This window comes from Periplaneta americana, chromosome 7, assembly GCF_040183065.1.
Source record: "Periplaneta americana isolate PAMFEO1 chromosome 7, P.americana_PAMFEO1_priV1, whole genome shotgun sequence".
Lineage (NCBI taxonomy): Eukaryota > Metazoa > Arthropoda > Insecta > Blattodea > Blattidae > Periplaneta > Periplaneta americana.
In genome coordinates, this window is record NC_091123.1 from 84,958,368 (window position 1) to 84,983,278 (window position 24,911).

Here is a 24,911-nt window from a genome sequence, read left to right on the forward strand (position 1 = left end):
ATATCTTATCTAAAGTTATTTTATTAATGTCAGCTCAGCTAAGAGGGAGAGCACTTCACAATGTGTATGTTTATACTGTAATATAACCAAGTGTTTAACTATAGCAAGGCTGGGTAAGGCAGTAAACAGATGGCAGGAGACAAAATACAGAAGAGAAAAATAATCAGTCAGGGTTTGAATTTCGTGGAGTGACGTGACTTCTATACAACTGTAAAGATCGCGTAATATATAACAAGTGTTTAAATCCATTTCACCTTCCTAATCACGCTTTTTAAAAAGAAGTACACTAAGCCACATAAATCGCGACTTATTGATAAAGCTCAATTTAAAAGAGTCTTTGAATGTGCAAATATGTGATTCGTTCCATAAAAAATCTATCAACTTCCAGAAAGCTCAGATGAAATTATATGTGAAGCCAGTAGTTCTTGTGATATTAATAAACATGAATCAAATGAAAGTGCGGACAGAGAAAGTGATTATCCCAGTTCTTTCTTCTTCTAGCAGTTCTATGGATACAGCGCTAGAAATCAGTAATATCGAGGAATTAAAACAAGAGTTTGATGTCAATAGAATCCCCTATCAAGAAAAGAAAACTACAACAAAAACGATACCCCCTGTGAAAAGTTTAAAAAAGTAAAAGGCTCCTAGCAAGTGAAGTTTGCATCGTCATCCCTTCAAAAGTCAGCCATATTTTATTTTTGACGGAATGTTAAGAAAATGTACAATCTGAAAATTACATAGTTATTGCAGACTTTTCTGAAAATTATTCATTTTTAATACAAGATTCAGTACAATGTGTGCATTGGAACATATGCCAAGCCACAATACTAGAGTCCTGCAAAACCGGTTATAAAATAAGACACGCCTGGTGTTATAGGCAGTATGCGAAGTACATCTGCTTGCGTACTGCCTCAGTATTCGGTTTAACGAGTATTCGAGTTGATTAGATCTCTCTGTGGGTGGACGGCTCTGGCATATAAAATGAAGATCACAGTGTACCATCCAGATATTATAACTGTGAATCATCAAGAGGAACAAACAGCATGCAGCGTGAAAATACAGACGTTGTAAAGCATAAATTGCACAAAAAAATTTTCGGTATCCACAAATTACCAAGGTTGTAATTTTTGGTTACACTAGAAAACTGAATTATAATATTACAATAATGACACACTTAAAAAACAGTAAACTCAATCAATGGTAAAACTAAAACAAAAAAAAAAAAAAAAACGAGAGAGGGAGGAGTCTGCAAGGAAAGTAGCTAGTTGCAAGGTAGGTGCGATGGGGGTAGAGGGGAAGGGTGCAATCCATGTTCTGGACTTTATCCAAAAAACTTTATATCTTCTGAAACATACTACAACCAATGCTTTTAGTATGTTTACTATGACAAGATTCTAGCAACTAATTTTCGAGCAATCGAACTCTCAGTGAGTTGTCAATCATCTAGTCACTGTAGAAAAGTTAAATGTTACATGTTATGTTTTATTTAATGACGCTCGCAACTGTAGAGGTTATATCAGCGTCACCGGATGTGCCGGAATTTTGTCCCGCAGGAATTCTTTTACATGCCAGTAAACCTACTGACATGAGCCGGTCGCATTTAAGCACACTTAAATGCCATTGACCTGGCCCGGGATCGAACCCGCAACCTTGGGCATAGAAGGCCAGCGCTATACCAACTCGCCAGCCAGGTCGACCTGTGTAGAAAAGTCCAACCACAGCTATGACAAATACTATGGCCCACTTTCACATGCTTGACCTAGGGAGACAGACCTGAGTTCGTTGACGTCTTACATCTGTATTACAAGAAGAAAAAGCAGTGTGCAACTAGCAGCGATGTTGCCAGACTGCTGAAACTTCGAACTCAATTTTCTAATAACCGTGCATTTAATCACAAAACGTAATATAGGTTTTCTATTCATTTAAATGAACCTTATCGCCCCGTTCAATCTGCAGGGTTGTTTCACTTCTACTCTGTTTATGAATAGCTACTGTTTTGGGGGAATGCATTTAGAGTTATAATGAAATGTGTATAATTATTTCATTTTATGTTTTGTGATTAATTGTAATTCTATTTTGGATTTATTTCTTTATTATATCTCACATGATGCATTATACTTATTTCATTTTCTACATACTAAATTGGTGGAAATGTCACCAAACAACTCTAGCCTCTCTAGCAACACTTGTGAAACGAATACTGGCCATTCCATGAATAAGTGTTTTCACCGAGCGTAACTTTAGGCTAGTTATACATAAATAAACACAAAACGTCAACTCTGACCATGTAGTTTATGATAATAGGCCCTAATAATAATATTGTGAACATCAAATAGTTAATATTAGCACATGTGTACATAAAATAGTTCTTTGAATGACACTTGTTTTTTCTGAAGTAGATCTTTTCTATACAGAATGGTTTCTAAAACTTGCTATTCTTTTGTTATTCGTAGTTTATAAATATGTAAATTATATAGTACTTATTTTGTACGGAACAACCACCATTAGGAGCCAAAGTAATCGTATTATTAAAAATAACGTTACTGTTTATCTTTTTAAATTAATTTCTTAATAAATAATATTGCAACTACTTAGAATAATTAAAAAGCATGCAACTATTGTTTTAGAGGTAGGCCTATATATATATATATATATATATATTTTTTTTTTTTTAGTTTAAGGTACAAACGTCATAATGGACTGTAAGTACTTATCTCCTATTTTGTTTTATAATGAATTTTTGAATATGTTTACATTATGATATTTCACATTATACATTACGTCTATTTCCTTCAATGTCACTGTGTCCATTGTTCATTTATTTATTACTAGTCAAATTACTAGTAAATCCATGGCGCTACAGCCCTGAAGGGCCCAGTCTGACCACCCAGCTGCTGGCCTCACGCCCACATGCCAAAGCATAGATGGATGATCATCCAACCAGAACGGAGGTATCATGTGGTTAGCACGATGATCCCCCCAGGCGTTATAGCTGATTTCCTAAACCAGATTTTCGCTACCTATCGTAGCTTCCCAAGTGCATCACGATGCTGGGTGGGCACCAGTCCCATACACTGGGCGAAATTTCATGAGAAAATTTCTTCCCCCATGAGGACTCGAACCAGCGCTTGACTGCAAGTTCGAAATACAAAAATAAATGTATTAAAGTGTCAAATTATTTGTATTCCTATTTGAAGCAAACATATTTTTTTAAAATTAAACAAAATAAATATCCTTCAATATTATTACTCTGTTTGTATACTGAGAAAATGTTAGTCATTGTCTGATGAAATGCACCTGGTGTTATTTGGAGATCATATTTTCTTCCTCTTTCCCATTTCTTCTGTGTGAGATTTGTGTTCTAAAGAATTCGCGATCTTACATGAACTTATGTAATATCGATTATCGGGTTATACAAATCGAACAAGATTTAGTCAATATGTGACGAGAAAGAGTTAAGACATAATCAAATAATGAAGTTATGACGTATACCGTTTAACACTGGTATAGAAAAACGCCAGCTATATAGCATTTATTGGTACAAAAAATATACATGGCTTGTTCTGTGTAAAACTATACCATTTTTTAACATATCTATAAGCAACTTTTATTAGTAAAACTCTGAAAGTTTAAAATATAAACGATACTTATAAAGTTACTGCAAGTTCAGAATAATAAAGAAAATATATGTGTTATAGTGTCGAATCAACTGTAAGAGTACTTGCAAACACTTTTTTTTTTCAATAAGACAACGTAAATTTGCTTCAATTGTTACTCCGGTTGTGTACTCGAAAAACGTCAGTTTCATGTAAGTTCGCCTGGTGTTCCATCTACTCTGCAATACATCAGGCGTAACCTCTCGACAACCGAATATCCGGTCTGATGTTCAGTCTAGCCGGTTGTAGCTCTGAACGGTCGAATCTAAACCGGTTGTAAGCACTGTTTTGCAGGTCTCTACACAATACATCCTTTCGTAGTATATTTCAAAGAAGATACAGAAATTCGTCACAAAAGTATTGTCATCTCAGAAAGCATGAAACATGACATCGATTCCTTTCACTTTTTTCAATCCGAAGCAATCAATTTCTTAAAGCAAGAATTCAATCATCTACTTTTCCGATGGATCAAGTTCACAATACAAAAACAAAAAAAATTTTAAAAATAATTGCTTACATGAACACGATTATGGAATTAGCACTGAATGACACTTCTTTGCAACGTCATATGGTAAAGGTCCATGTGATAGTATTGGAGGAACTGTTAAAAGACTTGCCACGAGAGTCAGCCTATACTAGATCCTATAACACACACAAAAAAAATCTTTGATTGGTCACAAAAACATTTCTAACATGCCATTTATATTTTGTCAATATCCCGAATTTAAAAGAAAACCTACAAATTAAACCAAACCCTTTAACTCTATTAAATATAGAATATAATCTAAATTTAACAGAAAAAATACTAAAATCAGAAGTAAACACTGAAATACTAAAACAATTGTCTTTAGAGACAATTAATATTAGGTACCCTCCACAAAACTGGCTTCATTTATACACTGACGGATCCTTGATCTCCAGAGAACAAGGTGCCGGTGCAAGTGTTACGTGCTGTCTCTTCTCACTTTATAGATCTCTTGGGTATGGAACAACAAGTTTTGATGGAGAAATCATTGCAATAAGTGAAAGTCTCAGGAATCTTCTATGCCACATCAATAAATTTAAGAATGCAGTTATATTGTCAGACTCCAAAGCAGCTATTCTATCAATAGTCTCTAAACACACACCTTCATCTCAAACAGCAGAAATAACTAAAATGCTCTCTCAATTAATATCACTCAATAAAAGAATTGTATTCCAATGGATACCATCCCATTGTGGAATCCTGGGAAACGAGAATGCGGATGCTTTAGCAAAGAAGGGCAGCGCTGCTACTTACAGATCTGTTACTAAATCTATGTATTACTCTGTGAAAAGATTTATTAAATCTACACACTTGGACTTCAACAAACAAAATTTGATAACACAATCTCAAGGGAAAAAATGGAACTCTCTGCATCAAAAGTCCACAGTTAATTCCCGATTTACCACGAAAATCGTCTGTAGCTGCATTTAGATTGGCAACAGGCCATGATTGTTTGGCCAAACACCTGCATAGAATTGGAATATATTAGTCCCCTAACTGCCCATTGTGCAACTCAAACCAAGAAATGGATTCGGAACACCTCAAAATCTGTGCTTCAGTAGCTGGCCATGATAATATCTTTGAAAAATATTGGAGTGCAAGAGGTCAAATGACTTTATTGTCAAACGCCTGGCATTAGAAAACAACAACATATTTTTTTCCATTGAATAAGCACAAAAACCACACTGAAAATTTGCAGGCCAGATACCACAATCTAAAACCAATAACTGGTACATTAAAATTACATTCTTTCATTCCGTTGTCAAAAACTGAAGATTTAGTAAAACAATTTTCTTTCGAGAAAGAAGGTAGGCGAATGAAAATTTAAAGTGTAGTGTGAATGAAAACAAACATTTAAAAGCATAATGTACAAATATTTGAAGATATCATAATAAGTAAATTAGCAGTGTTTCCTCGAGTGACTTGATCTGTACTGGGTGTAATGTTGCAACGTTCACTCGATCATCCAGCGTGCTTCAATGCTGCCCATCCACTGCTGCTGCACCGACTGCTACACATTGTTTCGTAAGTAATTAAATTTCCATTAAACTATTGGAGAACCCATTGTGATTTTTTCTGGAATTATTAAGAATACTTCATTGCACCTAGTAGGCATTTTTTTAGATTTTTAATATATTTCACATTGATATCTAACTTTTAAAAATTGAATCATAAAAAATATTTGCAATAATTATATTAAAATTAGTTAGTAAACATTTAACAAAAGACACTACTTTAAGCTTTTAAATGCATTTTTCAAAACATTTTTAACATCAATATCCTCAGAAATATGACACTTTAAATGTTGCATTATGCGTCACTTTTAAAGAATTTTAGCATGCAATATTTTAAAAACATGTGGACTTAGGAGGAAATAAAAATACACTTGTTGGTTTATTAGACCCATAGAGTTGGTAAAAAAAAATATAAACGCAGTCAGAAATATGAAGGTCAAAATTTTTATAATTTTGTATGATTTGACGTGGAATGACTCATATAGAGATCATGTGCTCAGGACAAAAATTAGAACAAGTTGAGTCCTACAACTACCTTGGAACCTGAATACACCGAACAGGAAAACTCCAACTAGAAGTCCGTAACAGGGACCAAAAGGCAACCTCGGCATACTTTGCAATTAATAACATTATATTTGGAAACTCAGAGTTGGGGGGGGGGGGGGGGACAAACAAACAAAGAGTAGGGTTCAGAAAGCAATTATAGAACCAATACTAATATATGGATGCGAGAGTTGGGTCCTAACAAAAAATGACTTAAGTAGGGTGAATGCTGTACAGATGAAGGAACTAAGGAGAATAGCAGATAAAACTAGGAGAAACCGGATACGAAATGAACACATCAGAGAGGAATTGCAACAAAAACCAGTAGTCAAAAGAACAGCAGTTGAGGTGGTATGGACATGTCCAAAGGATGGAGGAAGGAATGAAGACAAGGCAGTTTGCAGAAGTTAAACCCCAGGGAAGTTCCCCGAAAGGGAGGCCAAGAATATTGTGGGAAGAGGTTATCAAGGAGATAGTTGATTGCTCAAATAAAACTTCTTGCAGCTGACCGGAACAATATAAGAAATGGATAAGAGGCAACCCCTCCACGCTACTTAGGCGGTAATAAGGAGGTAGTGACAGAAGAAGAAGGTATTCAGATAATTAATGCTCTACTGTAAAATTGAGTTATTTCTGGGACATGGCAACCCTCATCTGATCCCATGGATAACACTTTCGTGGTTTCATCCATGTATAAGTACCTATATATCAGGTTTATAAATTATGCACTTGCTTGTTCACTTTTATGTTGTGACTATGTATTGAAAGTTATGGTGATTTGAACACATCCAATTTGCTTAAGTAAATGTGTCTGCCAGGAAGAAAATATTTCAATTATTTGGAAATTATTTAGAGTTCCAGCCTGGACTTTTCTGAGTGTTTTAAGCAAATATGGGATATTAATGTGGGTTTTTTTTTTCATAATTTTAAAATTGTACTATGCTTGAGAAATTCAAAGTCAAAGTTTTCAACACATGACCTTCAAATGTAGTTTCATGTCATTACATTGCTGTTATGTAATGTCTTTAAGTGTATTTCATAAGCTCCAAAATTATTCTTTGAGTGTTTCAAATGTCTTATCTATATATATAATTTGAACTGGTAATGAAATTACGGGAAAACGGCTGAACGGATTTTAATGAGTGACCCCTCATTTTCATGCCTGGCATCCAAAGTTTTTCGGAAAAGTAGGAGTTTTCAGTGAAATGTCAATTTTCCTACATAATTTTCCTATTTTCCGAAATCCATCTGTTGTCAGTTTTGAGAACTAATTTTATTGAATCACGGCTGACTTGATTGAATTTCAGAACAAAACACACACTACAATAAACAATAGGCTATTACACGAAGGCCATGACCTGCAGGATTGCCGACATATTTAGAGCTCAATTCAATTTGTTATTAAAAACTGATTCTGCAGTGTATAATTTTCTGAGTACAGCTGTGTATTGGATATTCAAATCTACAAAACTTGAGGTGGTTTGATGATATTATTACCATCAGAAATTAAATATTATTATAGTTAATATCATGATGTATTTATTTTTCATTAATTGTACATAATATTGATGCTATATTGATGACATGAAAGTGAAACGTTTTGAAGTTATGTAAGTAAATGTAGAGAATATCTTAATTTAGATCTTCATTTCTATAATTTACTGATTGGGTGCTATATTATAACTACAAAACTTAAGTAAGATAATAATATTGTTATTAAAAATCAAATATTTTTATACTTATTAACCCAGTGGGGTTGGGTCTTTTTCATATACTTAATGGTGGTGTAGTGTAGATATTGATATGTGTCATTGTCTTCAGTATTGGCTCGAGAGAGCGCAAAAATTACAGTTCCTAAGGAAAGATCAAAAGGTATTACTTATGGATAAAATACGAGGCCTAGAAAATTTTGTAGTCTCCAGATCATTTTAGCAAGATCTCTTAGTAGGATAAAATGATTTTATGCTCTACATTTCAAGTTCTACATGCAGCAGCTATACGAAAATGCTATTGTTCGAAAGCTTAGCAAACCTGACATTTTTTTTAACTTTTGCCTACAATCCACAATGACCTGAAATAGCTACTGCTATCGTCCTGGCATTGATACTTGCATTTTCGCGTTGAAACTCAAAAACTGAAGTTGGATAGGTTCAAGAAAAAGTATTTGGCCTAAAAAATCCATTCAGAGGGAGTATGTTTCATTATTATGGAAGCAAATAACTATCAAAAAGACAAGTATTCTTCATTGAAAATAAATCTGAAAAATTTTTATTTGAATGTCTAACGAACTTAGTTTGCAGCAGCATTTGCTGCATAAGCCACTAGTTTGTTTATAATTCAAATATTAATTTCAGAAGAAGTATTCAGCAGAATTCTTTAATATTTACAAAATCTTGAAATCTGCGAAGTTTCATGACTAACCAAGAGGTTTAAGTTGTGTTTATTTGACACAGAATGACTCATATTCAAAATATATTTATGCATTTTGTCAGAAAGCCAAAAAGTAACAAATTCAATTAAAGTTAACCCAAGTACAGAATTACCAAACTGTGTACATGAGTATTTTTCCAAGGAGTCCATAACCACCTTAGTAGGAAAAACTGCTTAATGCAATTTGACAAATAGTAAATGATTTGAAAGAGTTCATCTCTGTTTAGTCTTGTTTTCTCGCCTGTTTTCAGGTGCCTGACCCTGTGAGCATGCGCATTTCATTTCCCCACCCCCAGTAAGTTAGGTGTCAGGAAAGAATCGAGCTCTGCTCACAATACCCTTCCTGTTAGGAACATTTTGATTGGTTGATCCTCAAACAACTGGTGCACGCATCTATCTCTGTCGTCATCAGCATGTTGCTCTGCAGAGCCCTAGTCTGCTTGTCTCTCACCATGGCTGAAGAGCAAGTAGTTTTCCTTGCTGATTGAGCAAACAGCAGCGGCAATTTCAGTTGCAGCAGCTGGCTTAAAAAGAAAGCGAACTTGTTGGATAAAATTATAAAGGAAAAGGGATGAAGCAGGCAGTTTTCAATTTTTAAATAACAAATTGCGTTTAGAATATGTCTTAGGATATGGGAACTATTTGAGAATGAGACAGTAATTTTAATAAACTTCTCAGTTACGTGGAAAACTCACTTTACAGCAAGACACATATGTGAGATATTTCGCATAATTGTGCTCCATTAAAATTTTTAGCTACTGGTGAATCAATCATACCAGAGCCTGGAATATAAAACACTTTTGTCCAAGTCCTTCTTGTGTAAAGAAATTCCACATATACGTGAAGTTAATATATAGCGCTTTGAAAGGGGAATACTTAAAAACAGCCTACGGAGATCTTTTTATATTTTAAGGAATCATAAAGGATTAATATAAGAAACTGTTCAATGGTTAATGAGTGTTGTTGTTGTTATTATTATCATCATCACATCATTGTTAAATTACGATATATAATTAGGTCTGGTTTACTTGTCCTGAGTGACTGGTGCTCATGATTTCCTTATTAAGGACATTAAGACCATTTGAATTTCCCACTTTGAAACTTCAACGCCTGCATCACTTTTCTTCAACTTCTCTATTAATTGCTTCTCATTGGAATACTGCGACCACAGTCTGTATTTTAGATTTTATTTCAGTCACAGTAGTTCTGCATCTCACTTTTCCGAGTTCACCAAACATTTGTTGCACAATTATTTTGTGCTTAGGTGATTGTAATAATCTTTGTTCTTTTTCTTATGTCACAAAGGTATAATTAAGGACCGTTTTTGCAAAACTTGCTAACTGCAAAATTGAGATTTTGATGGATTCGTTAACATGAGGCAGGCCTCTACATGATGTTCAAAGCGTCTTAGTAAAATTGGGTTATTTCTCTTCATTGTAGTGTGTCAAAGTGTGATCGTTTTTTCAAAACTTGCTTTCTGCTATAAGTGAGAGATACAGCAAAACTTGCTTACTATAGTGTTTTCACTCTCCTCTAAAATTTAGTTTTTTCAGTTAGCAAGTTTTGCAAAAACGGTCCTCAATTCTGTTCTGTTCATTGTAGTAATAGAATTGTTACTTTCCTGTTCCACTTGGTCATATTAGTAATTTTATATTAGGTACTGTATTAAAAATTATGCTTTACAATTATTTCCTAATTAACTAAGTATGCTATGATTCTATAAATGGGGCAAAAATCTATATGTTATTTTAATATTATAAAAAAAGTAGAATAAATATAATTAACAACTTCCACTTGAATGGTTGGCAGGAGAAAGAGTGGGTGTGGGACAGCTTACAGGCGCTGCTTTCAAGAAAGGAAACGGGACTGTAGCTTTGCATTCGATTTTCCTTTCTTAGTAGATCAGTCATGTGCCTGAAAGCAGGTGAGGTAACAAGAATGTGTAAACAGGGACTTAGGAACTGGGAAAGGAGGAAGAAAACTAGTTTGTACAAAGCAATTACTTTCCACAAGTCTTTTATTAAATTACAAAAGTTAAATCAGTTTTCCTATGGTTCTTCTACCTTCTCTAAATATGTGCGATCAAAATCTTTATGTAAGTCACGTTTAAAAACTTTTTCAACAGTAGGCCTAACAAAACGAAAATTCACATCTATACTACTTCACATACATGAACACGTAAGAGACAAATAATTGAAGAGGTGATAATGATGCAGACCAAAGTTACATTTTTTAATAAGAAATTTTTCGAAGAAGCCCAGTGTATGCTGTGTGGTAAAGTAAACCATCAAAGTAACAAGTTTTAGAGTTCGAGAAATTCAACTTTGGCTCGCAAGTTTTCTCTACATGATGTCACAGATTTGGTTTGGTGTGCTGTCCATGCAATACAAAAACCATAATATATACATGAAATGCAATACTGTTCGTTCTTTTCTTACCACAACTTACGCAGAAACGAGCGCATGTATGGTTTCAAAAAGACTCAAGTACTGTTCACATGGCATTCAGTCCATATGCTCTGAATGATGTTACTATGTACGCTAGTTAACGGGAATCTGTGGCTAGCTTGAATACCTGATCTGACACACTGTGATTTTGTGTTTGTGGAAAGTAGAATGTTTACTTTGGACCCTCACACACCGGAAGAACTGAAACACTTTGTTCAATTGGAATTTCACTGTATTCTGAGGATGAACTATAATGTGTTAATTGCAAGTTTCCAAAAATGGCTGCAACATGGACAATTGCAGAAATGTGTATATGTTTGCATTTAGTTATTTTCTTAACTTCATTGTGCAATCTTGACACATCTTGTTTATAAAGCCACAGTTTATGTTTTGATGAGCAATTTTTCTCGTTGCTGATAAGTGGGATTATCTGTGCAAAAGACAGACTGATGAACAAGAATTCTGCAGTTTTATAAAAAAAAAAAAAAATTGTTGAAATAGGCTGGACTAAACAGAATCGTTTGAGGTGACCAAAATGAGGCAGTATAATATACCCACTGTGATACTGGCCTCTTTCATATTGTTCCTACCATAAAAAGGACGATTCTTTTACTTGCCTCTGAAGTATAATTGACCCATTTGAAATCAGTAAGAAACTAGAAAATGTAATGATATATTATAAATTTATCAGTACATGTATCAAGCACAACATAACTTTACAGACTAACACACGAAACGCATGTGAATTATTCATTCATTCATAACTGGCACTACAGCCCATTGAGGGCCCGGACTTCTTCCAATATTTGTAGCCATTCTGTCCTGTCTTGTACCAGTCTCCTCCACTTCCTAACTCCAATGTGAATTATTATTGAAATTATTTATTTTTAATTTCTTTGAATATAGTCTTCAGTTCTAACGTGCCACAGAGTAGTTTTTTGTGTATGTGCAATCCTGGGATCACCAATGTGCAATTGTGCAATATACTGTGATAGTCAAATGTAAAATGTTTAATTTTGTTTAAAATGTATACTCTTTTGATTTACAGACTTTTAAAACTCATTTTGTCCTGGGGGAGAACGGAAGGAGGGGGGTGGGATCATTCTGACTTTGGTCTTCATCTTTTTCACCTCGACATTTTTAAATGGATTTTTTTTTCATGAATTAAAAAAGAAAACAATTACTTTACTCTTCACCTTTCTTACCCTTACAATTATTTATCTGAAATCAATTGCAGTGGTTCAGAATATGGTTTCACACATCCAAAAATTGTCTTCATAGGTTGATAAAATCACAAGGTCTCTTTTTAGCAGAACACAAATGAACGACATTAAATATCATTACTGTAGTTAAATATAAAACATGAAGAATTATTGTATACCCAATTCAAAGAATGGGACACATTCTATGTCAGCAGTTATGTCCAGAAGGGTTGGTTCCATTTGGTAGGCACACTTCATTTTGACATATTGCTTACTATCCAGGGATGTCTCATGACATTTGGTAAGGACAGCCGTTCTTTGGGAGATTTTCGAAGTAGCTGAAATTTAAAAGAAAACGTACTGATTCAAATCAAGAATTTAATATAATTACAAGCTTCATGCATATATAATTAATAAATATAAATACAGACAATAGAGAAGTTAATACTGTGCACTGAATTTTAATTCAGTTTGCTATATTGAAATTTCCAAAACAATACCATTTACTGTAAATAATTTTTTTAGGGATATGATGCATTTTTCTATATTAAAATTAAGCTTAAAAATTTACATGCATTTTATATGACAATGGTGCTAGAGTAAGGTGACAATTTTTTCCAAATTCAATACATTTACAATAAAAAACAGGTGCAGCAGTAAAATAACATGATTTTAATGAAAAAAACTACAAAAGTACTGACTGTATAATCTTCACTCCTAATTTTAGTTCTTATATCTTACACTTTTTTGAAGAGTGGATTTATTTTAATAATACTTCATTTTCCTGGATGTTCTTATAAAATTCCATACAAGATTGGTTAAAATTATAAACAGTAATTAGCATACATTTCCAAGTTTCAACATGCAATTGAGTTTTATCACTGGACCACATATTATTCAACAAAGGAAACGCATGCGCCAGAGTAGGAACTAGACTAGCTGACTTGCATTATGAGCGAGTGTATTGGAACATGTTCACTGTCACTAGAGTGCTGCTTAGCATTGAGTAAGCCATAAGGTTATCTGCTGGCTAGGTTGTCGAACAACAGAGAATGAATTCTAATGCTTTAGGTAGGCATAGGTTTGGCACAACCTGTTGTTGTTGATAAATTAATAATTTTTAATACTTCATTTCTAACTAAACTGTACTGGTTACATCTCACGACTAACCAGGACAATGCTTCAAAACCAGTACTGTACTGGTAAAATCAATACGCATGGCTACCTTATGTTAGGGCCACACAAAGGACCAAGAGTCAAGGTGATGGTCCCATAATTCTTTGTGACAGCTGCCATTTTGGAACCAAACTGTTTAGTTTACAGTTTTCTATATATAATCCTTGTGCATTTCAGTGAAATAATAATTGGCTATTGTGTTGCACCAAATTGCAAAAATCATTCATCTAAAAGAACGAGAGTATTTTTCGATTTCCAAATGGGTGGAGAATTTTTAACCTTTAAAATACAGGTAAGCAAACTGTTTCAGCATTAGTGACTGCTGTGTCGAGCCTCGAACCAAAGGAGAGGAGAAACAAGTGACACTCAGTAAAGATGCTATGCAATATATTCCAAATAATATACCTGAACCAAAGACTGGCTAGCTTAGCACATGTTTTTACAAAATATCAAGTTAAAATGAGTAATGCATTTCATCAGAGAAGAAAGACGAGTATTTCCTTGGACCAAAAAATTTTACTTTTCCTTGCAGCAAATTCCCTGGAATGATTATTTTACAAACTTCTCTGCACAGTTGGCCTAGATTTCTCACAATGCTGCTACTTATCTGTATTCTAGTCATTCCAAGATGAAAGCTGTAAATGACTGCATGAATGATGTATGAACAAAACCTAATAATACAAATTTGGCTTTCAGGTAGTAGCTCCCTGTAAAGCAGGTTTGAATAATTTCAAGGAAAAATTGTTCCGGGGCCGGGTATCGATCCCGGGACCCTTCGCTTAGCGCGCGCTTTTCCGACTGAGCTACCCCAGGAACTATACACGACACCATCACAATTTTTCCTTTGTATCCACATGACTCAAGGAGGTACGTTAACAGAAAGCCACAATTTGTGTGCACTCATAGTTGAGTTCTGGCGTCTTGTCAGCTCATTTGAGTCGTGTGGATACAAAGGAAAAATTGTGACGATGTCGTGTATAGTTCCTGGGGTAGCTCAGTCAGAAGAGCGTTCGCGCGCTAAGCGAAGGGTCCTGGGATCGATACCCGCCCCAGAACAATTTTTCCTTGAAATTATTCAAAACCTAATAAGTTGTCCTACACAACACAAAATACAATAAGAAAGCCTATATATAACGTAACTCAGAGCTAATTCAGCAAATTTTAGTAACCAAGTGATGAGTTTGATTTACAGTGCACTTCAGTAAGATTTAGTAACTGAGTAATAAGCACATCTAATATGTATGGCTGAATAATGTACAGGGGACATTGGAAGTGTTCATAGTAAAGAGTGTATTTAGTAGTATAAATACTACTAAATACATAATATTTTACAACAACATACCACAAAGTGGGCTACATGTTGGTAACTCAATTACAGTATCAACTACGCCAGGGTGAGCAGCATATCAAAAATCCAGGCAGAGCACACAGATCGGTGGACTGGATGAGTCCTATTTCATCTTGGATGAGCAGTCGAGTAAGTAGGCATATGCTCAATCATGTTCTAAGGGAAGTATAATAGTTTACTTAAGTAATAAAATATGCATATCTAAAGTTTTATCTAACATGAACAGCAATAAATACAAAAGTAAACCTCATAAATTTTGTGAAATTAAGCATAGTACACAATATCATTCTCCATTGCAGTGTTTACCACTAACTGGGAGTGATAGCCGAGGTCAGTGCAAACCTTTGTATGAGTGCTCATAGCTAAGCTAGTCTTTATAGAGAGATAGTTAATTCTTTAATATCAATACCGCAAAATAATGTTATCCTATTATTTCAAGAAAGAAATATATCTGTGGCTGGGAGGAAAAGATCTTAAGTCAATTTTTTTGTGAAAATGAGATTTTTATATATTCTGAAAGCGGAAACAATTCTCTATAATCTGGTAAAATGGCTAAAGTCAAATAAGACTCCTGACTGGATTTATAGAGCATTACCAGATGTCCTGAGTACTTTTTGAATCGAGCACACACAGAATAAAGGACTTAAGAATATTTAATACTTTATTCCTTACAGACCATCACATGTTTACTTTCCATGCTTCCCTATTAAAAAGGTCTAACTTGTATTTTTACCATTTTATCACATACTGATGCCCTTTCCTTTTAAAACTTTAAGCACCAGAGTAAACAGTCCTATAATTGTTTAAGACCCATTTTGCATTCCTAATAATTTACATTTCCCATTTATTTTGACATGAAATAGGTCTTATGTTTAAATAGTCCCTTCTACTCAGTTTGGGTTCTAGTCTTAAAAGGGCTTAAGTGCGGCTATTTTTGGAAATAATCAAGAAAGTTGTTGAATAAGCAACATTACCTATTTTATAAGAAATATAAACAAATAATATCCAAGAAAAACCTCTTAATTAAAAAACTCTATAATTGACACCAATTTCAATCTTTCTATGGCTCTCTGGAAAGGTATACAATTTTTACTTAAGATATATGAAAAAAGGGAAATAGATTATTCCTAATAGCACTATTTCTATCTCTTTTCAGAATTCGGCTCTTTATGTACATCTGTGTTCCTAACAATACACGAAGGACCAAACTGCAGAACGGAGGTATTGTGTAGTCAGCATAATAGTTTCCCCAGTCATTATAGCTGGATTATGAAGGCTCAATATAGCGCACATTCCATAATGAGAATCCTAAGCATGATGCCTTATACCAGTGTTTCTCAACAGCCAGGCTGCACGGCCCGGTACTGGGCCCTGGCATCAATTTATTATACCAGGCTTCGAGATATTCTCCTGAAATTTGTCATTTTACTTTTCAAGCATTTTTCGCGAATAAATATTTTATAGTGGAAATATTCTTAGAAGAATAATTTTCGTGATTGTGTTGAAAAGCACAGATGCAGATAGTCTCTGAACCCTAACTTCTAAAATCTAACTAAATTACATCTGTGTAGCAAATGTCAGTGACCAAGACACTTATTTTTCAATGATCGGGAATTCTTCAGATTTATAGGTCTTTCAACATTTGGGAAAGGGAATACCGTTGTTTATGGCCTGCCATAAAATTGCCTGCATGCTGACTGCAACAAAACATATGGATTGTGAACCCTTCTGTTCAGCACAGAGACAGCTCTTTCTCACGGATAAACTCAACTTCTTAAATTATCATCAGATAAGAACTGGAAAGTACTTTTAAATATATGAGTAATTCGAAATTCTGGATAAGAATGAAAACTGAATATCCAAATTTACATGAAATAGCTATCAGATTTCTTCTTTGTTTTTCCACCACGTATCTTTCTGAAACTGCATTTTCTGCTATGATCATGCTTCAAACGAAACAGAGGGACCGCCTGCAACTGTCTCCGTTTGGCTATCACTTCAATTGATCTCAGAATTAACAAGCTAACAAACAGAAAACGGCAATGAAAGTCTCACTAGTCTCGATAAAATCTTAAAAATTGTAGGTGTAATAAAAAATAAAATGAACTAAGCACCAAGGTTAACTTTTTAATAATTATTACTATATAAATGTGCTGCATTTTAAAATTCATAGTATTAATCATCATCATCCTGTCAAGTACTAATCCCAAAAGAACTGTTACAGCCTGAAAAAGCGATTTTCTTGCTATCTTTTCATAGGTTGACCAAGTGACCGTTTCCCATTTGGACGATACTTCATTATTGCCTTAGGGTATAGTATTAATTAGTGTTTAAAATTGAGAGATTCATACATTCTATACATAAAATTACATACATTGCATATAAAAGCATTTGGCATGTGTACGTGTGATAGGTGTTTTGCCGACATGTTGACAACTTTCTGCTGCTTCCCACGCTCAACTAACTTCTGTGGTGAGTTGAGATAGGCGCTCACTTACCAGAACATATTCGTTTGGCACATTTGTATTTTTATTCTTTGCATTATTTTAAATGGAGCATTGCTCACTTGGCCGTAATATCTCTCTGTTCACATGACCAGATTCTGTCCAGAATTCTGAATGGATTTCCATACGGGCCAAAATCGAAATAAAGAATGTTATGAAAATTGTATTTATTGCAAGGTCTCTAATTGAGGTAATATTAAAGGTATAAAAACATATGATGCGAAGCTTATTTTTGTTAGTCCAACAGTTTGAAGAGCTTTACGATTTATCAAATCAGAATTATAGCAATGTAATATGCAAAAAGAACATATGGGATGGGATTGGGGAAAATACTGAATCAACAAGGTATGTTCTTTAAGTTACAGAGCTATTTATTTTATTTCCACGTTCAGTTCAGAACACTACAATGAAATAATGCACTCTAGTGGTAAATTACAATTTTATTTGATTATATCAATTCAGAAATGCGGACGAGTGATACTAAAATAAAAATCCGAACTGAACAAATTTTTTTTCAGCAAGTGAGCACCTACCTTTGCAGTGCACATTTTTTTTAAACAAACATCATTAAAATCAATTTCACCTGGCAGAGCTCGCACATATTTTCCTAGCATAAATGCTCATTCTGGGTTTGTCAGATCGAGTCTAGATATATTTAAAAAATGATGATCTTAAGGTTATTATTGTCTCTTTTTTTAATAAACCAGAGTTTAACTATGTTTTTATATAGCAACATAGAACATATAAACTATTTGAGACCCAGCGCAAGCTCTGCCAGGTTAATAATACAAAGATCAATGTATGTTTTTGGTGGTCAGAAAGGAATACTCAATGAAAATTAGCATAAATTAATTAATGATGTTAGCATAAGGAACTGAAACATGCTATAAAATTCCATAAATACACTGACTGATGATTAATTAAATTATTTTAAGTCTTAAGATTACACCATATTTAATTATTAATACTTCTGTTAGTTAAATGTACGAACTTTTACTGCCTTATACCACGACGCTATAGCACGGGACAGTTCTAGTTCTATACAGGTAGGCCTACTAGAATTTAGATTAAATTTTGTGATTTCATTTTACATATTCCTTATTTAGCATCAAACCCAAGGAATTCAGCGAAATTTCTATTTCGTTGGCTCTGATGAAGCTATGCATCCATTTGAAAATCTGAGTGTACAAACATTTTAAATCAATGTCTGAAATGGGACTTCAATATAATCTGGTGGACTATCCTATATTTGCATTAAGTACTCATGTAAAGAAAGCATTTAATCATTGAGTTATCACTTGTTTTTATTTCATGCCTGCGGGACTAAGAAGTAAAAAATCCTAATCTACTTTTTACAACAGTGACCACATACTACTGAAATCGAAAGACATCAAATTAAACTCACTGAGTCAGTAAGGTATATTCGCGAACATAGCTATTATTGTTGGTGTCTGAAACAAGCAGATGTCACTTATGATTACAGGATCACTATTTTATTAGCATAACAAGCACAGCTGCAAGATTTCTTTGTTGCGTAGTGTAAGAAATGCTAGAAATAGAAAATAATACAAATTCGATTTGGAAAGAAATGTTTTTCTGTAGGTATGGGCATTCATGAAATTATGTACATATGCATATTTTAAATTTTATGTAAATGATAAGAATTCTTCGCATACCTGTTTCAAGATATTTGGTATCAAAGATAATTTCTTATGAATAAGGTAAAATCCATACTCTCTAATGCTAGTATTCTCACAACTCACAAACCTTGACAATAAGATCTCTGGCTCCTTTAGACACATGATCAGGGAACTGAAGATCTACTTTACTTATGCGTGAATAGGTCTGATTAGCATTATTAGCTTCAAATGGAGGTCTTCCCACCAGCAATTCATAGCACAGAACACCAAGGCACCAGTGGTCCACATATTCATCATAAGTTTTCCCCTCTACCATTTCAGGAGATAAATAGTCTAGCGTTCCACACATGGTCTTGCGCCTACCAAGGAAAAAGAAATGAGAGTCAGTTCTTAATAAAGACATAACAGGAATTCCAATTATGAAGCATATACATTTACAACAAACATATTACATAAACCACTACATTGGGTGTAAAGAATAATTGGATGCAGTTATGAAAAAAGGAACTAACCCACAAAATGAAAGTTTTGAGATACTGAGCATTAAAGTTAACATTGTTTTCAAAGGATGCGTATTTTCCGGGCTAGAGGGCCGTGGTCTGTCGGTGTTACAACCAAACGTTTCGTCCACTACTCCGGTGGACATCTTCAGTGGCTTGGTACACTTGTGCGGAGAGATCTGCTGTGTGTATCAGGAACTGGTATTGAGACTGGTAGCACGTCGATATTTAAGGTGTGGGGCTGTTGTTGCTTGTCGTCGCCGCGGTCCGCACTAGTGGCTTCGGTGTTCTGATTGTTTGTGGTAGTATCTAATTGTCAGAGAAAGGGTTTGATGTGTGCTTCTGAGAAAATTTGGTTAGTGGTATAGTCATTTTATACTTTCTTCAATATGGAGGCAGAATGCTCCATTTTCAAATGATTATTTCACAGGTTAGTTTTATTTAAAAATAAGCAGAAAATTTTGAAAAAAAAAAAAAAAAAAAAAGTGGTTTAGTTCTTTTTTGCAAAATTAGTATTTCAACATTTTTATGAATTTCACGTGTGTGACGAATTTTAAATTGAGATGATGTTGATCCACCCAAGGACATTTCTTCAGGTAAAATTCCTCTCCTAAAATTTGCCCCAGCTACATCATGTGATGTAGAAAGATCTTTCTCTGCATATAAGAACATTTTGAGTGATAAACGTCTTTCAATGACCCCATACAACACACAAAAATACATTATTGTTCACTGTGCCACAAAATTTAATGTATAAACGTGTTTTGAGTGTTGTAACTAATAAAATTATAAGTTTGTACTAAATATGTGATATTACATATTTTTCCAAATTTACTTATTTTACAACATATTTCACCATTTTCACTACATATTTATGTACATATTTTGCTAAGTGATAGTACATAAAAATCCCAGCTCTAGTTATAAGCCACCTGAATTGGTACCTGGAAACTCAAGATCTCGTATTTCATCTTGCTATCACCAATCTCATCGACGCTAAATAATCTAGTAGTTGATACAGCATTGTTAAATAACAAACTAAAAAAAAAAAAATCCGAACATGTCCACAGCCCACCAATTGGTAGCCTTAATCCAGGATATTAATAATTATTTATGCTACAAGGGAGGTAAGTAGTAGTAACCAGTCAAGGACGAGTTTGTGCCCGAGCTTTATTGAGGACAGCAATTAAGTCCAAGAATGGTCAAATCTACTTACCTCCCGAATTGCATATAAATTTTTCCCCACTTCTAAGTAAAAAATATTATATTTTCAAAAATTAGCTTTGATTTACATCTGTTAATATCAGTGAACATGTTTGAGTATTCTTTTGTTTTATTAAAAAAAATTGGTTTGGATTTACATCTGTTAATATTAGCGAACGTGTTTCGGTATTTTTGTTTTTTTGTTTTATTACATTGTTTGTTCCTGTAGAAGTTGTAAAACTGTCTACACATACAGAAGTGTAGCAGGCATTTTGAAAATGTGGTGTTAAGGAGACGATTATATGTGAAACCTCTTTGTTAGCATATTTCTTTGAAAAGTCGGAAAAAGTAAACTCACCAGCTAGTTTGTGGTGTGAATATTCTATGTTAAAAGCAACTCTTTTTATTAAGGATAGGCCTAATAATGATCCACTAGCCTGCGAATTTCAACTTTGTGTTTGTTGCCTAAAGTAAATAATGTGATTTTATATAATGTCTATGTGCTGAATCCGAATTTTCAACCCATTTACTCCTATCACGTCAGGACTGTTTGCAAAATCATCACAAACTTTTTTCATTTCACTTTTTTATTTCAAATGCAAAAACAATATTTAAAAAAACACAACTTGCTGAAATTATGTGTATGGTTGTTAATACATGTCACTAAAGTATTTTTGCTTTGTTTTGTCTTGTTTACTTCACTATTGGATGTATAAATTATAAGGGAGCAAAGACATTGGCGGGTCGTACTTAGCACATTTTTGCACGTACCACCCCCTCTCTTCTGACCTGGGATGACTGACTGGCAGTGTGTCGATGCGTTCGGGTGTAGTTGCTTGCAAGCCAATCGTTGGGTATTGAGAGAGTAGTCATCGTAGCTGTTGTCTGTTCACTGTGCACATATTCAAACAGTAATTTTCAATACTAACAGTGGAATTGCTTCTGTGCCTAGTTGAGCACATGTCTAGAAAGGGAGCGGATACACAGAGCCAAGCGAAAGGAATTATTTATAGTGTTTACGAATACTTAAAAAACTTTAATTAATACAACAAATTAAAATTTTCGTAATATGATTGAAATTCTGGTTATTAAGAGAATGAGGAAAACAGGAATTAGGTCACTAGAAGTTTAAGTGAAATATTTTAAGATCTGATAGTATATTGATAATATACTATTGCAGTGAAGTAAATCGTTAAAAACCATTGTTATTATTATTATTATTATTATTATTATTATTATTATGATTATTAAATTTGCACTGATGGATTTCATTTAATATTGTATTACTAGCCATTGTTAAGTCAATTATATTATATAAAATAAAACCTGGGTACCGACACAATACTATTTACAAATTATTTACATTGTCAACACCAGTGATTTTACTCACGGGACTGGCTTCATCTTTTCTTGCAACCCTTGTCTTGTTCAAAAGGTCTCTGGTCACTGCTGTCAGTTGGTCACCTGCTGTGATTCTTCCTGCCGGAAGGTCCCTGTTTACTTTCTTTGTCGCAATCCCAGGACCGCTGCCATCATTTTTGGCGTCATTTCTGAACAGCTGGAGCCATTCATCACGACTTCTACTCTTTGTGAAGCGGATGACAATAGGACGCGTCTTCCCTGGTCTGGATGGTATGCGATGTGCTACGCTTACATCATGTTGCACCAATTCACTACCGCCTGTGACTTCCGATATTTGGCCAATGACTTCATAAGTTGATTGTTCATCGATCTCCGGAACTCCAAATAGCATTATATTGTCTCTGCGTGTGTACTGCTGCAGATCACTCACTTCCTGCTTGAGATGGTCATTTTTTTGCACTAGCCTCTTCATCTCCTCCTGCGAGGAGTTGAGTTCATGTCTTGTGTGCGCCAATTCCTCTCTAAGACTGTCGAACTTGGAAGATATGAATTCAACTGATTTTCTTAGTTCATTCACCTCAAAATACGAATGCTATTCGATATCAGTATAGTAGTTCTAAAATCATGTCGCATATTGCATACCAGTAGTTTGTATGGTAACAAATGAAGTGTTCACATGTGCTGTTGTTTAATGAAATAATTATAATGCTGCGCACAGAAATTACACTAAATACTGACACACAGACAATGTTTATATATAAACACTATTTCGATGTTACAGACTTTAGGTTACATAGCGAGGAGTGAAAGATGTTTCGGAAGCGACCCTTCGAAGAACGTTTACAGCTAAAGTAGGGGTGGAACGTGGGTTGGGTTAGTATGAAGGGGTATACCTCCATCTGCCAATATTCCTGCTCCCTACTATAGCACAATGTATCACGCAAAAAATTATACCACTTGCTTCTTAGTTGAAAAAGTCCTCTTGCGCCTCTTCCTTTTATGTTTGTCTTCAGGTATTTCATGCTTTAACATCTTACAATAATCAGCAAGCATACTGATGCTCCAGCGTCCCTGGTACCCCCTTTCGAACTCCTGCAGATCCTTGTGAAATCGTTTATCGAATGATCAAATTCAGAAAACAGTTGAGAAAGTAGAGAAAAATGCTCTAATATTAAAGAGACTAGCAGGCAAGAAATGGGTAGCACTACTGGAACACTGAATAATAACAAATACTATAATATGTGATGTAATCATCATGGCATCAGTCAGGGACATAAAAAAATTACATGTTACACGAAAGAATAGTAATTGAATCAGTAAGAACAACACCTGCAGAAGACATGCAATTGTGCATGAGAAACCAATCAAACTAGAATTAAAAAAAGCAGCTGCAGTACTCAGATGTAAACTAATTTCAAGTAGTAAAATAAGAGGAAACACAAAATACGCAACAGACAACTTTCTGAAAACTAAAAATTCCTTTCAACAAGTAACAAACGAAATGTTGAAGAAAAACAATATTACCAAGGCCCTAGACAAAACACCTTTCCCAATCAATCCTACAGATTATTAGAATTTCAACTACCAACTGGAACTTCAAGGATTCTCTGAAAAAAAAAAAAAAAAACTACACCCAGCTAAAGAAAATAACTTACAAATGGCTTTTAAGGAACCTGAAGGTTCATTGCCGCCCTCACATAAGCCCACCATTGATTCCTATCCTGTGCAAGATTAATCCAATCTCTATCATCATATCCCACCTCCCTCAAATCCATTTTAATATTATTCTCCTACCTACTCTTGGCCTCCCCAAAGGTTTTTTCCCCTCTGGTCTACCAACTAACACTCTATATCCATTTCTGGATTCGCCCATACATGCTACATGCCCCGCCTATCTCAAACACCTGGTTTAATGTTCCTAATTATGTCAGGTGAAGAATACAATGCGTGCAGTTCTGCGTTGTGTAACTTTCTCCATTCTCCTGTAACTTTATCTCTCTTAGCCCCAAATATTTTCCTAAGAACCTTATTCTCAACAACAACATTAGCAATAATAACTGAGAAGTATCCTGAACCAGATTGGTGGAGAGTGTATACTGTTGGTTCAAGACTAGAGACTAAAGGGAATGCTAGAGTGGAAATTTACTGCAAAGAATTCGCACACTACATACTAATAAGTGAAATATATCAGCCTTCAAAGGTGAATGTAAAGCTATAGAAGTAGCATTACTAAATTTAATGACCAGAATCCAAAACTTCAGCAAAACAGTCATCCTGGTAAATTCCAAAGCAGCTCTAGAAGCAATAGCATCAAATACTGCACCTAGAGTCCCATCAATAGCAGAAAGTAGGAAACTGCTATCACTGCTCAGAAGGCAACAAAAACACATCATACTGCAATGGATCCCTTCACACATTAGATTAGTGGGAAATATGGGCTGACCATGTAGCAAAAAAAGGGAACGAAAATATTGCTACAACACAAACCATCAAAGCCAACACACACACAGTAACACAAAAAATCAAAACAGAACTTAATATATTATGCACATCAACAACATACCAAGAAAAAAAAAAAAAAAAAAAGATCAATATAAATATTGAAGGAAAACCTGTGCATTCTTAAATCCCCAAGGATGCTATAGCTAGCTAAATTTGTGATTCTAACATGTCATGACTGCCTGGCACACAATTTGAACAGAATGAAAATATTCGGCATGGACATCTGTATGTTATGCAACACAGATGCTGTAATGAATGCAGAACACCTACTTCAGTGCAGCACCCTAAGTGAAGACAAAGTGCACAACATATAACAAACCTATATTGGGAGGCACAAAGGAAACTGGCGTAACTACCA

The 24,911-nt window shown here is 34.5% G+C and overlaps 1 protein-coding gene across 2 annotated transcripts in view; it reads right to left on the reverse strand.

The window, feature by feature from the left end:
- Positions 1–10,668: 10,668 nt before the first annotated feature.
- aurB (aurora B) overlaps positions 10,669–24,911 on the reverse strand; it is a 37,415-nt gene continuing 23,172 nt past the window's right edge. For both annotated transcript variants that reach the window (XM_069830975.1, XM_069830974.1), the window contains exons 6-7: positions 19,114–19,345; positions 10,669–12,656 (exon numbers count right to left, since the gene is read on the reverse strand). In XM_069830975.1, coding sequence (XP_069687076.1) covers positions 12,573–12,656; positions 19,114–19,345 — 316 coding nt within the window. In that variant the 3' untranslated portion in view covers positions 10,669–12,572. The remainder of the gene's footprint in view (positions 12,657–19,113; positions 19,346–24,911) is intronic.